Consider the following 15,629-nt stretch of genomic DNA (forward strand, 5'->3'; position numbering starts at 1 on the left):
GAGAGCAGACTCTGTGGAGAACTGGTCATAGCGTATGATCCGGTGGGAGACCCATTTTTTCGAGATGAATTGCGAGCAACGTTTGGAAGGTAGTGTGTGCTTTCACGTTAACCGAGGGCCCTGCAGGTGAGTGACAGAGAAGTTCAAGATGAGCTCCAACTTGTGCACATTTGACTGTTTGATTAAAATGGGCCCTTTTCTTTTTGTTATTCTTTACTAACCCTTCAGTAAAGATTTATAAATATAATTCCTTTAATCATATGCAGTGTACTGTCTGTTATTTTGTGGCATTAATTTGTAACAGGGTAACGAATTATACATCATCCACTCAAACAGAGGGTTTGGGGGGGTGGGGGGTGCTCGCGCCTCAATCTCACATGGTCTTCACTAGACTTACGCAGCCAAGGAAACCAGAGTGAAAAATCCCTTTTTCATTGAGAAAAAGAAATTCAAAACATGTTTTCAAAAGCTATTACATTTGGGAGACAGAAAGGACACTTTCTTCTGTATATTACTTAAAATCAAATATCCCTTTTGAGGTCAGAGTACATGATGTTGCAATTTTGGCACTTGGAAGCAAGGATGCAAAGGTTTATTATGTTCAGTCAATCCACCTGCCATCAAGTAACAAGTCCACAAATCAACCCAGCCGTGTTTACAATTACATGGAAAACCGGTCCATGTATTCAGTTAAAATAATATTCAAATATTGATCCCATATATTGTGATCTCGCAATCTAATATATTGAACTGGTACATTGGCTTCTGATAACACTGCTGAAAGGTTCAATTTCTAACTTTGGTGCATTTTGAAATGAACAATATTTATTTTGAACAAAGGATGAAGAAAGCACTTACAGTGGTGAGTATTTTATAAAGTTCTTCCTGCACAATATAACCATCATTATTTAAATCAATCTTTCTGAAAGCTTTCATCAATTCATTCTTATCTGTTAGTTTTTCTTTTTTCAAGATCTCACAAAAGTCATCAAAATTTAACGTCTTCGTAAATTGTGTCCAGTACTTTCCAAGTGTCTTTCTGGAAGGATTCCTTCCAGCTTGCTGGAGAGCTATAATTTAAGCACATTAACAATTAACCAAAAAAAAAGTAAAGACAGAGATACAGACTTGTATTTATATATAGCTTTTCACAACCATTACAGATGTAAGATCAGTGTTCCAAAGAATGAATCCATGGAAATCAACTGGCTGAGACACTGTCCTCGGCCACGTGCTTAGGTCCTGCACAGATCAGCTGAGGAGTGTATTTGCAGACATTGTTTCCTCTCCCTTCTTCAATCTGAAGTTTCCACCTGCTTTAAGAAGACCATTATCATCTTGGTAGCTAAGAATAATGAAGTAATATGCCTTAATGACGACAGCCCACTTATTCTGCTCTAACTCTGTCGACGTTTTCGGATGACACCACTGTAGAAAGTTGTATCTCAATAACAACTAGTTGGAGTACAGAAAGGAGATAGTGAGCCTAGTGACACAGCGTCATGACAACAACCTTTCCCCCAATCTCAACAAAAGACTTGGTCATTAACTTAAGGCACTCTAATCAGTGTACACATGCTCATGTTTACACCAGTTATTTCTCAATCAATTTGACTCATCTCAGATTATCTAGGAATTGCTATTATTTCAAACTTCCCACATTCACAATGATTTTCTCTGGTACTGTCAAATATTCACAAGAAAGATGTTGCCCAATTATTTTTCTAATCATATCGTTTGCTTACGATATGTGGCAAACGAATTTCTACGTGGCAAAGAAATGAAACATCTGAATTTAAAGTTACCTCCCTTTCATTCATCTATCATCATCCCATACTACTCTGCAAGGGTGTTTATATATTTTCTGCTTGACTGTAGAACACTAATTTATAAACAAAGTGTATGAACTTGATTAAATAAAATTTACCCAGGCAGAGTTGATCCTTGGAAGTTATATTCTCCAAAGTGGTACCAAACACTGTCAGGTAAGCTGCTCTGCAATTTCTATAAAAAGTCTCTTCTTCACTGCACTGAGATCTGCCAGCTTCAGACTGTGCTGATCTTTTTGTAGTAGGTGTGATCCATCCTTGCCGATTGGACATTCTGGAAAATTCACAAAGAATTGTGTCATTTTAAAATTTTCAGTCAGTAATTGTGCAGCGAGTTAAAGTTGTTATGGAATACAGACCATTGTCAAAACTATCAGCTAGCCAGTAAAGATGAATAACATGGCAAAATTACTTTTGTATCATATACTTATTCACAATGCCTGTTGTAAGATATGTCATATATTAGTAAGTAGAATTTCGATAAAGGCAAAGCTTGATGTAACTTTAGAAAGTCCTGGTTTCAAATGATGATCCACTAATTTAACTAATCTTAACCAAGATGGAAGTTGGGACACATCGTTTTATTAACATTTAGATTAAATACACATTACCAGTTATACAAAGACTCCCTCTAAGAAAGCAAGCGAATATACATTGAGAAACCGGGTTTAAGGCTTTGTTAGATTGCTTACTATGATCGAACAAATTAATCATACTTGATGTATAGAAGAGGCACAATCTTGAAAATTCATAACTCTCATTTAAGAGAGCCACCTACATAAAACATTAAGATTCTTTTCATCCTTGTTTATTTATTAATAGTTCTGAACTAACAATATCTGAGCTGAAATCTACGATCAGATATTTTAATTGAACATAGTTAAAAGATGTGAGGTTTATTGCGTGCCTATTCACACGGATAAAAATCTACTTTAATATCAGTGAAGCATCTCACTTGTGGAATTTCCACTGTTACAAATATTTATCCAACTTTCCTCTAAACTGGGATGGCTTCTATTTCATTCACATCTTGTGGAAACGCAGTCTAAACCCATGACCAAAATTATCTCCGAATCCTGTTCTCCAAAGCTTTCATATTCACCTTGCCATAACGTTACTGATATTCTGAAAATCTTCTAAATGCCCTCCTTTTCTCCGTTCCAGTACCTCACAACTTTTAACTTCACTTTCTCCAGTTATTAAATGGTAAACAAAGCGCGTGCTGTTAAACAACCTCTATTTATGAAAAGCGTTTAAGGCTGCCTATTAAAAATTTGATCTAAGACGTTGTCGTTTATGACTATATAATACTGTACCTAAATAAGCGTTGGTGAGCCGAATCGCCCACTTAACCAGTCCAGGCCGTTCTGCAACCATGGCAACAACTGCAGCCAATCGGAAGCTTGTGGTCCCACTGTGAAAAGGGCTCGACTCAAAACATTGGTTCCGCTTTTCAGAATCAGATTCAGGTTTAAAATCACGAGCTTATATCGTGAATTTTGTTGTTTGCAGCAGTAGTGCATTGCAATACAAAATCATAAAAAGTATAAATTACTATTATGTATTAAAATGTATTAAAGTAAATAAGAAGCTCAAGAAGAGAGGGAAAATACTGACGGCTCATTGTCCCTATAGAAATCTGATGGCGGAGGGAAAGAAACAGTTCCTGAAACGTTGTCTTCAGGCTCATGAACCTCCTGGATTTGATTATTTCTTTTCCAATTCCAATAAAGGCAAATAGAAAAGCCGTTAAAATGATTTTATGCAGCGCATGATAACTAGTTAATTGTTGACCAATCGTAAACAACGGCCCGCAACTATTTGCATGTTATCGAAAATTCCTTTAAGCATCGTTTTGTCTGCCAGTTTAAGGTAATATTATCCTTGAATCTACGGTGGAAAATACCCATGGAAATAAAAGCAACCAGTTGTTACTGTCAAATTATCTCTTCTTTAAAATTCAAAATTAAGATAATGTGGATTAGGATGCGGTTTCCCCAAGCACGGACCGTTTCACTGACTAATTTTACTCCGGGCACATAAAAATGCAACACGTGGCGCAAAATGTGAAAATGGAACCGAAACGCCCGTAAGTGAGTGTGAAGTAGTGAAGGGGAAAGAGGGAAGTTAAAGCGGAATAAAAGGGGAGAGATGAAGAGAGGAGAAAGTGGGATGTGAAACTGGGAAAGAGTGGCAGGCGGAGGAAGAATGGGAAAGTTGGGGTGACTGGTGCTGAGAGAGAGTAGTGGGTTCGAGAGGAGAGAAGAGTAGGATGGATGAAGAAAGGAATGCTGGATAAAGGGGTGGTGCGTGGAGAGTTAGGGAGGATCGTGGGGAAGGGGGTAACTGGAGAAAGTGGGAGTGAGGTAAAGAAAGTGGCCTGTGGGAAAGAGGAACAGTAGAGGTGCACCACTATGTTCTCAATGTACTTTCCCTTCTCTGCTTCCCACTCCTGCTTCCTCCATTAATATCTCCGCGCTGATATTCAACACTGATGCGCTTGAAGGATGCATGCATGGCCCGCTGTTCTACTGTTTGCACTCATGACTGCGTGGCTAGGCACATCTCAAATGGCATCTATAAATTCGCCAAGAACGCAACTGTTATAGGCAGAATTTCAGATAATGATGAGCAGGTGTGCAGGAGTGAGCTGGATCAGCTGATTGAGCGGTGTCAAACAACCACCTTGCACTCAAAATCATTAAGACCGGAATTGATTATGGACTTGAGGAAAGGGACGATTGGGAGAACACACCTCAGTCCTCTTCAGGGGTCAGCTTCAAGTTGCTGGGTGTCAATGTCTCTGAAGATCTATCCTGGGCCCAACATACTGATGCAATTACGAAGAAAGTACACTGCAGATGCTGTGGTCAAATCAACACCTACAAACAAGCTGGATGAACTCAGCAGGTCGGGCAGCATCCGTTGAAATGAGCAGTCAATGTTTCGGACTGAGACCCTTCGTCAGGACTGAAGAAAGTACGCCAGCAGCTATATTTCATTAGGAGAATTGGTATGTCACCGAAGACTAGTAAATTAAGGCAGATGTACCCTGGAGAACATCCTGACTCCATTTTTGAGAGTGCCAATGTGCAGAATTGGAAGAAGCTGCAGAGGGTTGTAAACTCAGCCAGCTCAATCATGGGCACTAGGTTTTGAAGCTTTGAGGACATCTTCAAAATATGATGCCTCAAGGCAACATCTATCATTAAGGACACTCACCACCTAGAGCATCCGTCTTCTCATTACTACGTTGGGGTAGGTAAAGGAGGCTGAAGAGCAACAATATCTTCCTCTCTGCTGATCTGAGCAATTCATGAATGCTGCCTAACTATTTTGCTCTCATTTTGCACTACTTATTTAGTTTTTATATTTATTATCTTACAGTATGTTTTTGTATTGCACTGTACTGCTGAGGCTAAAAAACAAATTTCACAACCTATGTCATGGTAATAAAGCTGATTTTTGATTCCTCTCCAATTGAAAATGATTGCTGTTATACTGTACACATTTACTCATCCCATTGTCTTGGGCTTCAACTTTGCAATATATTTATATCAGGCTGATGGTACCAACTATAAACTGCTTTTTTTTTAATCCTGTCACTACCTCTATGGTATTTGGCTAATATCTAAAAGCTATTGTTTCTATTTATATGACATCTTTAATAAAGTATTTCTCAAGATGCTTCCCAAGGTATATTACAAAATTAATACTGATGGGTCTGAGTCAAAGAGATAGAAAAGGTTCATTCTTGAATGAGTTGTGAAACCTTTATCAATGTTTTTGTCTTATTTCCAATGATTCCCTGCTGTCCCAACACACTTGGTTAAAATTATTTGCTCTTAGAGCTCCTACTGTAAATCACATTCTATTCAATTTCTAAAAAATTCACTTTAACTCGTTTCTGCAAATTCAAACAAGAGATTCTGTATCTCTGTAATCTTTTATTGCTGAAACATCCTGTTCTGCTCTTTTCTACATTTCTTCCTTGCTATTAGCAGACATACCTTTAGCCAAATAACTTGGAATTTTTCTGTCTTTGCTGTTTAACACACTTTTAAAAACCCACTTCTCTGACCATGCAGTCCCAGCCAGCCTTTCTGTATCCAAATTTTTACTTCATTTTGCAGTGTTATGGTATACCTGGGAACATCCATCTTTGTTCAAGATGCTGCATGAATATGAATCAGAATCAGGTTTATCATCACTGACACATGCAAAATACAGTGCAGGAATAAAAATTACTATGTCTCATTTGATCTTGCGTATTGGAATCTCCATATCATGCAGTGATGTAACCAGTCAGAACGCTCTTCACCGCAGAGGTGTGCAAGAATCTTTAATTACATGCCAGATCCCCATAAACTAATGAAGTATAGTGGCTGGCATGCTTTCTCCATGATTTGCATCAATGTGTTGTACTCAAGATAGATCCTTCAGGATGTCTGATGCCCAGAAACTTCAAGTTGCTCATTGTTTCCACTGTTGATCCCTCAGTGAGGACTGGTATAGGTTCACAATAAATTTCTTGGTTTTGCTGACATTGAGTGCGAGGTTTTTGTTGTGATAGCAATCAACCAGCCGATCTGTTTCATTCCTGTATTCCTGTTCTTCACCATCTGAGATTCTGCCAACAACAGTGGTACCATCAGCAAATTTATGGGTGTGTGTGCTGTGCCTAGCCACACAGTCATGTGTAGAGACAGCAGGTTTTGAAGCTTCTTAATTAGTACTGATTGGATGATGATTTGAACATACACTGGAACACATAGATTTATTCTCGGCTACTCGGTCTCTCAAGCTTGCACAGCAATAATAAGATCATGGCTAATCTGATTGTTGTATTGATTCTTCATTCCCAAACCTGCAAAAAATTGTTTTGTTATTACAACAATGTTGCTGATGTGATGTGAAACAGGATCATTAAATGACAAAGCCAGATTTGATGTCAGTGGATCAATGAAAGGTCAGTCATTAATTTTAAGCATAAAAATATTTCAATTAATCAGCTGCAATTGATTGTTGTCAGAGTCCTATTAGGTCATTTAATCAATAATTAAACTCAATTATTCATCTGTCAAACCAACCTCATCTTTTTGCAAGGGGGGTGAAGAATCCATGTGCTACAGTGTTAATCATGAACTTATGTTCAGAAGCAGAGATGGGACTGATGTTTTGCCTGGCTGTTTGTTCTGTGTACATGAATGGACATCAGAAGAACTAGATCATTGGTCTGTAACCTTTAACTGCCAAACAGCGTATTGATACATTGTCTGATTTTGTACTCATTTAGAAACTGTATTTTGGATAATATGAGAATATTTTTCAGTGTATGTTGGGTGAGCTTACTGAAGGTATATTGTTAAATTGAAAAGCAACCTGTGCCGCTGAACATGAAAAAAATCATCTCATATACTGTAGCTAATATAGTAATGCAATCAAAATGTAGAGAACATTGGAATGAGAAATTACATTAGACCTGGTGTTTAGAAGTTGCTTATTTGTTTCCGTTTTTAACAAATCCTATTTGTTTTAATATTTTAGAGTTAAACGGTCTCTCCAGTTAGAAAAAAGGGTAAGTGTTATGGAAGTGAAAATTTGAAAATACTTCCTTTAATGAAACAAAAGGAATTATTGTGTCTAGAGGCGAGTTTTTTTATATATTTCTGCAGGAAGTAGAGAAAACACCATGTAAGAAGAAACCCAAGATTTCCAAGGAAATGTTTTCGCCAGTCACTGGAACACAGCGACTTAGTCCTTATACTCCCAAGGATTCTCATTTTAGGACATACTCCGGTAAACTCATAATATATTTGGACACTAGTTTTGCTTAATCTGTTATTCAACTACATTGTTCAGTGTTTACTCATTTTTGTTACTTTCTAATGCGTATAATTGGTGTTCCAGTTTTGTTGAGTCATTATTGTACAAACAAATTGCTTTACAAAACTAGTTGTAATCCACATAGTTAACGATAATTTCAGAAATATTCATAATGGAAAATGCATACAAAATTATGGTAATTTAATAGTCTCAATAAATGTAAGGAAGACTGCAAAAGGAAAACAATGTTGATTAAACAAAAAAATGCAAATTTATTCTTTATGATGGGTGTAAAAATATGATTCAATGTGAAAATGCTATGCTGAAGAGAATACATTTATACTTTAATTTTCTACACTTTCAATATCTGAACTACTATGATTTATATGCAAGCCTCTGATGTCATCTGTTTCAACTATGAGACATAGAGAATGAAAACAGGACATTCAACTCACCACATCCATAGCAACCAGTGGCCACCAATCCATTTTAATCCCATCTTCCAGCACTTGGCCCAGAGCCTTCTATGCCTAAGCCGTCAAGTACTCTTCCAGTTACTTCTTAAATTCTCTCAGTGACTGTTCTACTGTCTCAGGCAGTGTATTCCATATCCTCACCAGACTCTGGGTAAAAAAACATCAGATCCCCTGTAGCTCTTCAGGCCTAAATCTATGTCTTCTAATTTTAATCACCTCCGTTGAGGGGAGACATTTCTTGTCTTAATCCCTCAATTTTATATTCCTCAGTCATGTCCTTTCTTAGTCTGCTGCTGCCCGTGGAAAGCGGACTTAATATCTGTTCATAACAACCACTCCACCCTTGGCAGCATCCAACTTCTGGTAAAATGGCATCATTAAGTTGCGACTTTTGCATGCAGCTCAGATGGGAATCATCATGTATTCCTGTTTAGGACTACTACAGCTAAAATACACAGACACAGCCATGGGTACTTCAATAAGCAGCATAATTTTAAGATTTTAAAAAATCTATCGATACTCAAAATTGATGAACTTCGAATGATAGACTTGGGTCATGAATACAGTTCCCCATTGAGAAAATGGAAGTGAGGATGTTGCACTGGTCTACAGGTACAATTGAAATGCAGTGACTTTAGACTTCCACTTCCGACTATCCTACTGATGAATGTACAGTCTCTGGACAATGAAAATGGAGATTGCTATACCACAGAGACATCAGAGGTTGCTGTGCCCTCTGCTTTACAGAAATCTGGCTCACACCTGCAGTTTTGATGCAGCACTGCAGCCCAATGTCATCTTCATTTTCTGCAAAGCCAGGACAGCTCTGTCTTTTAAAGGTAGAGGAGGTGGAGTTTTCTTTTTGATTAACTCATTGTGGTGCACAAATGTGCTGATTTTGTCTCAGTCCTGCTCACCCAATCTGAATTATCTAGTGGTTAACTGTTGTCTGTTTTATCTGGTAGTGGTGTACATTCTACCTCAGGCCAATTTCAGGCAGGTGCTGGAGGAGCTGAGCAACATAATCAGCGGCCACGAAATAACGCACCCTGATGCCTTCCCTAACATTGTGGGGGGATTTCAACCAGGCCAGCTTGAAGAAGTCTATGAACAACTACCACCAACATAACATATGTGGAACCAGAGCAGTCAATACATGACCACTGTGATATCACCATCAAGAACAGTTACTGTGCCATCCGATGCCTGCACTTTGGAACATCTGATCACTTGACTGTACTTCTACTCCTGGCATATAGGGAGACACTAAAGCCCACAGCACTAATGGTGAGGACCAAGAAGGTATGGTCAAAGCAGATGGAGGAGTGCTTACAAGACTGCTTTGAGTTGGTGAACTGGATAATATTCATAGATTCATTTTCGAGTGTGAATTAATAACACCACATTTGTCACTGACTTCATCAAGACCTGCGTGGGTGAATGTGTGCCTTCAAGAATATACCACATATACCGAAAAGCCGTGGATGAACCAGGGGATTCGTAGTCCTTTGAGGGCTACATCTGTGGAATTCAAGATCAGTGATCCAGAACTATACAGTAAGTCCAGGTACGACCTACAGATAGCTATTTTAAGGGCAAAAAAAACCATTCTGATTGAGGTTAGAGTTAGAATCGGATGCACATCAGCTCTGGCAAGGTTTGCAGCCCATTACTTCCTACAAAGTGAAATCTAACATCGTGAATGGCTGTAATGCTTCACTCTTCAATGAGCTCAATGCATGTTATACCTGCTTTGAAAGGGAGAATAAAACTGCTCCTGTGTGAATCCCTGTAGCATCTAGTGACCCTGAAATCTGTATCACAGAGGCTGACATAAGAACGTCTTTGAAGAGGGTGAACCTTTGCAAGGCATCAGGACTCTGAAGACTTGTGCCATCCAACTGGTGGGAGTGTGCAAGGACATCTTCAATCTCTCAGTGCTGTAGTCAGAGGTTCCCACTTGCTTTAAAAGGGCAACAATCGTACCTGTGTCCAAGAAGAACTGCCTCAACAACTTGCCCATTAGCACTCACATCTACTGTAATGAAGTGCTTTGAGACATTGGTCATGGCTAGAATCAACTCCTGCCTAAGCAAGGACCTGGACGTATCGCCACAATAGGTTTACAGCAGATACATTCACACTAGCATTCACCACTTGGCCTTGGATCACCTGCACAATTGACTGAGGAGGGCGGAACAAAGTCAAGATGGCACTAAACGGCGACTCCTTTGCATCTTCGGAAACAGCTCTATTTCTGTCTTTGATATCTCTTATTTTTTCTTTTCAAGGTTCTTTTGAAGACCCTGACCTGAAGTTACATTCTGACTGGTGCAGTGAGGTGCACAGGAGCGAGATAAATCATCTGGTTGAGTGGTGTTGCAACAACAACCTTGCACCCAATGTCAGTAAGACCAAGGAATTGACCATGGACTTTAGGAAGGGGAAGTCAAGGCATCACACACCAGTCCTCATTGAGGGATTAGCAGTGGAAAGGCTGAGCAGTTTCAGGTTCCTGGGCCCAACATATTGATGGAACTACAAAGAAGGCAAGGCAGCGGCTACGTTTCAATAGTTTGAAGAAAATTGGTATGTCACCAAAGATACTTGCAAATTTCTGCAGATGTACTGTGAAGAGCAGTCTTAACTGATTTTATTATCATTTGATATGGAGCGGCCATTGCACAGAATTGGAAAAAGCTGCAGAAAGTCGTAAACTTAGCCAGCTCCATTGTAGGCTCTAATCTCGCCAGCATCCAGTACACCTTTAAAAGGTGATTCTTCAAAAAAGTAGCAATCCATCATTAAGGACCCCCATCACCAAGGACATGCCCTCTTCCCATTGCTACCATCAAGGAGGAGATACAGGAGCCTGAAGACACACACTCAACAATTTCTTCCCTTCCACCATCAGATTTCTCAATGGACAGTGAACTTGTGGACACTGATTTTTTCCTTCTCTTTTTGCACTACTTATATATATATATATATATATACACACACACAGATTGATTATAGCTTATAATTATTATTATGTTTTGTAATGTTCTGCTGCCTCAAAAAAACAAATTTTATGACTTATGCCAGCGATGTTAAACCTGATTTTGACTCAGATTATTCTCTGCACTACTTCCAGCACTACCAGGCAAACAGATTTTAAGCCAAATGTTCAATTGTTTGGGTGGAGAGAAAACATGGATACTAATCATGTCTTGAGTGTTTACGAAAGGCAATTTTAGAAGAGCATTGTCCAGGTCATAGGGTCATGTCATTTACTCATTCTTCCTTTTCACAAAAGATGTATCAATCAAACAAGAAGAACATTTGGGAAATTAAATTATTGTGTATTCAACAGGCCTACAATACTTTCCAAAGATCAATTTGAAAAGTTGGCATTTTATGTTGTCTTACAGATGCTACAGAGTTGCATACAGAGAAGACAATGGTATCCACAAGAGGGCAGCTGAATTCAGACCAGAAAGAGTGAGTCACTGAATCAACAGGAAGCCTCCTGTTGCTAAGTGGAAGAAGGGCTATGCCTAGCAATCCAATACTGGGGAAAATTAATATACCACCTAATTATACTTTTAAGATGATATGTAATAGGAATGTGTTGATGTTATCACTCAGAACATTAGAATACACTGAAAAGAACAGCCAAAGTGTAACAAACTAAAAGTGATGATTGCACTAAAAGTGCAAGATTTCAAATCCGTTATTTATAAAAATTACAGATGATACAGGTTACGGACATGATGTCAAGTGATAACTAGAGCTGTCCACTATAATCCTTTTCATATCCTTCCCTGCACATTTGTATATTCTTCCTTTTCAAAAATTCATCCAATTCTTAACACAAAAAGTATTATAAATATACATGAATTGCTAGGTAGTGATTTCTTATACATGTTCTAATTGGGATAGTTTCTTTTAATGTAGATTAAGTATATTAAGGTCAAAGGTGGAGAAGTCTGTCTTGATTATCCAGTCAATCAGAGAGAAACTGAGTGCTTTGAAGGTTAGTATGGATTATATGATTAAAAATAATGAATAACACATTTAAAATGTTGCCATATTTCTCTGCATGTTTCTTCACTAGTTGCTCTTGGGGCAGAATTGACAATCATTCATAATCAAATTACTTTTTCTGCTAAACACAGTTTTGTAACCTAAAGTGCTGCAACCCCATGATTCCTGTTTTGTAAATTTCCATCTTTCAGAAAGTACAGGTAATGGATTTGTTCAGTGCCTGACAGCGGTTATACAATACACAACTTGATTGGCAGTACAACTTGATTGGCATGATTTTGACCATCATGCTAAGTTAGACTAATTCCATCTGTGTGCACATGCTACATATCCCTCCAATCCCTGCACATCCATGTGCCTGTCTAAATGCCTCCATTCTGCCTGCCTCCACCACCACCCTTAGGCACCCACAACTTTTTACCCCACCCATAACTTATCCTGCCCATTTCCTTTAAACATCCCTCCCCCAACACATACACGAGTCGTCTAAGTAAATTCAGAATACTGTACTTTATGATTCAAGGTCAGTATCTGTGTGCAGTCTTTTGAAGAGTGACAAATCTCTATGTCAACTCGTGTAGATTTATAAACCAAGCAAGAGCAATAATAGACATTGCTGAAGGAGTTTGTTGATACAAAGTTATGTAGTTTTTTAAAATATGTCCCGATGTTATTTATAGGTTTTGTTGGTTATGCAACAAGCTTGTCACTTGCTATTATTTCAGGCTTTAGAGAACACTAAAGAGTTTGGGTATATCATTGGTGCCTGGAACAAGTCAGGTGACTTAGCCACTGAACTCCGCAGAAACAGGGAACTTAGTAAGTATCAGAGTTTTGTTTTCCAAATTTCAGAATCCTGTGTTAACTGTAGGATAACTTGTACTACTTGTATTTGTTGACAAATATCTAATGTCAGGGAATAGGAATGACTTACTTTGCAACTGAATTGGGAACAGATGAGAAAAAAACATAGCCATTATGTACAGATGTTGCCTTATACATAGTACAATTGAAGCCTCTTTTTTCAGATTATTTTTGAAAATAAGTTACTAATTGAACAAGATATTGTAATAATAGTAAGTTAGAGTGCAGGTTAGTGCAGTAGCACAGGACTGACCGTTTCTGCATATAATCTTGTTTTATTGATTTCACTAACATTAGTGGTTAGGCAAACCACAATGTAAGGGATTATAGTGGGAGTAAAGATGAGAGAGTATCTTCATATTATTTTCTAAATAAGTATGAACAAGTGGTTCAAAATATCAAGCCTAGGGAAATTATTCCTAAACTAGAGAGGTATGGATGGATAGCAAAAAGAAACAATGATTTGATAATATCTACACTTGCTCCAAATGAATTAATTTTGGAGCAAAGTATTGTTAAAATGATATATTTCATTTTGCATATTCTGGATAAAGGAGAAAAATAAGATACTTTTGACCTTGAGTGATTTAGCGAGATTATCCATAAATGTTAAGTGAAGATTAACTTGGGGTTGGTACCAATGGGCACCCATAGATTGGATTTTGTTCCACTTCACGATTGAACTACCTGGAGATTCATTGGTCACTTGAGGCATGATTTCACAGGCATCAGCTATATCATCCCTGTATTCAATGCTAATTCTTACCGAAAACGTGTGAAGTTCCAGTACAGATTATGATGGTACATTATTGTTTTCGTTGCAGTGGCACAAGTTGAAAGAAGCAAAAGAACTGCTAAAGTTCAGGAGAGATGAAAGTGCAAATCTTCAAATTCACGTTTTAATACATTTTTTCACTGTATCATTCAAACCTGCATAGCTGTTCTTTGTGATGTATTAATAATCTTTTTTCTTAAAATTGTAGTTTGTTAAAATGCTTTACAATAAAATGAATTTCATGTGTACTGTCTCCAAAGGGATACTCCTGAAATAATCTTATATGCAATAGTTAAATTAAAATATCAATTTTATTTGTTAAAAGAAGTGTCAATTAGGATCAACATTTGAAACATCTTTTCTAACTATCATTCAGATTGAAGTGAAACATTCTTCAGAAATCAAAACTGCAGATGCTGGAAATCTAATAAGAGAAAACAAAACTGAGTTAACGTTTCAGAACTGACAAAGGGTTTTCAATCTGAAATGTTAACATTCTCTTTCCATAGATGCTACAAGATCTAACTGAACCATTTTCCCTTTCCTAATGATTTCACATACATTGTATGCTAAGAACCCCCTGACTGTTCAAGTTTAGTTCACCTATCTGTTACAAAATAAGGTTGTTCTATTCTGAGGTGCACGCAATGCGAGTATCCCTGTCTTTGATAGTATCTGAATCTAGAGTGTATTTCAAAAGTATTGATTCCATAGTCACCTAGAATAGGATTGCTTTATTTTGTGTTCTCCACAAGTCCAGTCTAGTACTCCCCTGACAAATGGGATTCTGATTATCTTATGTTAAAACAATAATTTTTATCATCCACTTGCACAAGTATCTACTAGAATCATAGAAACTAATTGCACAAGAGAAGATCATTTTGCTCATTTCTATGCAGGCCAAATATAAACTTTAGCTTTATCTCAGTTCCAAGTTCTTTGTCTATAGCCTTGTCCACACCCTCATGGTTTTCTCATTCATCCATGCATCAAATACAAGAATGGGAGGTCATGCTCAAACTTAACAAAAGTCATTTATGCCATAGCTGGAATGCTATGCACGGTTATGTTTGTCACGTTAAAGGAAGGATGTAATGGCACTACACTAGGTGCAGAGGAGATTTATGAAGATGTTTCCAGGGCTGGAGATGATTTCTGCTTCCACCACCTGTTCAGATGTGAATTCCAGTTCCCAAAAATTTACTGTGTGATACAATTTTTTCCTTAGTCCTCTACTAATTTACATCTTAGTCCTTGAGTAACTAAGTACTCTACTGATGGGAAATGGGTCCTTTCTGTTTTTCTTAACTAGAGCTCTGTAGTTTTACACTCCTTAATTAAATTTCCCCTTACTCTTTGTTCCAAAGGAAAATTGCTTATTCTCTCATTACTGTAACATTCTAGACCTGACAAAGTCAAAGTTTCACCTGCTTAATAGTCCAACTTTTTTGTATTCTACCTTACATTATGAAGCCAAATCTTTTATTGACACCTTGAAACAGTATTTGCATCCACACTTGAACTTCAGCTGCAGCATATAAAAATAACATATTCTTTTCCTTCATGTATGTAGAGAGCATATCAGGGTTTGCCTTGATTTTTTTCTACCATTATTTTTTCCATTCACCTCTTTATACTGTATTCCTAACTTTTCAATTTCACCCCTGTACTTTCAAGTGTACTGCAGCACTGTGCTCATTGTCTGTCCTCCTATACTTTACCTGTCTGTTAATGCCCATGGGCATCTAGAATTGGGAATTCTTTTCTTGGTTGTGGGTCTCAACATCTTCTCATTGAAAGCCTCCCACGGCCCTGACAATGATTTGCCTT

At 37.8% G+C, this 15,629-nt stretch overlaps 2 protein-coding genes across 3 annotated transcripts in view; one reads left to right on the forward strand and one right to left on the reverse strand.

Moving 5' to 3' along the window:
- efcab7 (EF-hand calcium binding domain 7) overlaps nucleotides 1-3,276 on the reverse strand; it is a 64,450-nt gene extending 61,174 nt beyond the window's left edge. For both annotated transcript variants that reach the window (XM_073063204.1, XM_073063203.1), the window contains exons 1-3: nucleotides 3,146-3,276; nucleotides 1,928-2,103; nucleotides 859-1,070 (exon numbers count right to left, since the gene is read on the reverse strand). In XM_073063204.1, the coding sequence (XP_072919305.1) occupies nucleotides 859-1,070; nucleotides 1,928-2,102 (387 nt within the window). In that variant the 5' untranslated portion in view covers nucleotide 2,103; nucleotides 3,146-3,276. The remainder of the gene's footprint in view (nucleotides 1-858; nucleotides 1,071-1,927; nucleotides 2,104-3,145) is intronic.
- Nucleotides 3,277-3,849: 573 nt separating this feature from the next.
- Nucleotides 3,850-14,052, forward strand: itgb3bp (integrin subunit beta 3 binding protein). Its single transcript, XM_073063207.1, has 7 exons — nucleotides 3,850-3,918; nucleotides 7,377-7,407; nucleotides 7,505-7,628; nucleotides 11,545-11,614; nucleotides 12,071-12,149; nucleotides 12,886-12,979; nucleotides 13,849-14,052. Exons 1-7 carry the CDS (start codon nucleotides 3,875-3,877, stop codon nucleotides 13,896-13,898), a joined length of 492 nt encoding a protein of 163 aa, XP_072919308.1. The 5' UTR covers nucleotides 3,850-3,874; the 3' UTR covers nucleotides 13,899-14,052.
- The last annotated feature ends 1,577 nt before the right edge of the window (nucleotides 14,053-15,629 follow it).

This window comes from Hemitrygon akajei, chromosome 12, assembly GCF_048418815.1.
Source record: "Hemitrygon akajei chromosome 12, sHemAka1.3, whole genome shotgun sequence".
NCBI lineage: Eukaryota > Metazoa > Chordata > Chondrichthyes > Myliobatiformes > Dasyatidae > Hemitrygon > Hemitrygon akajei.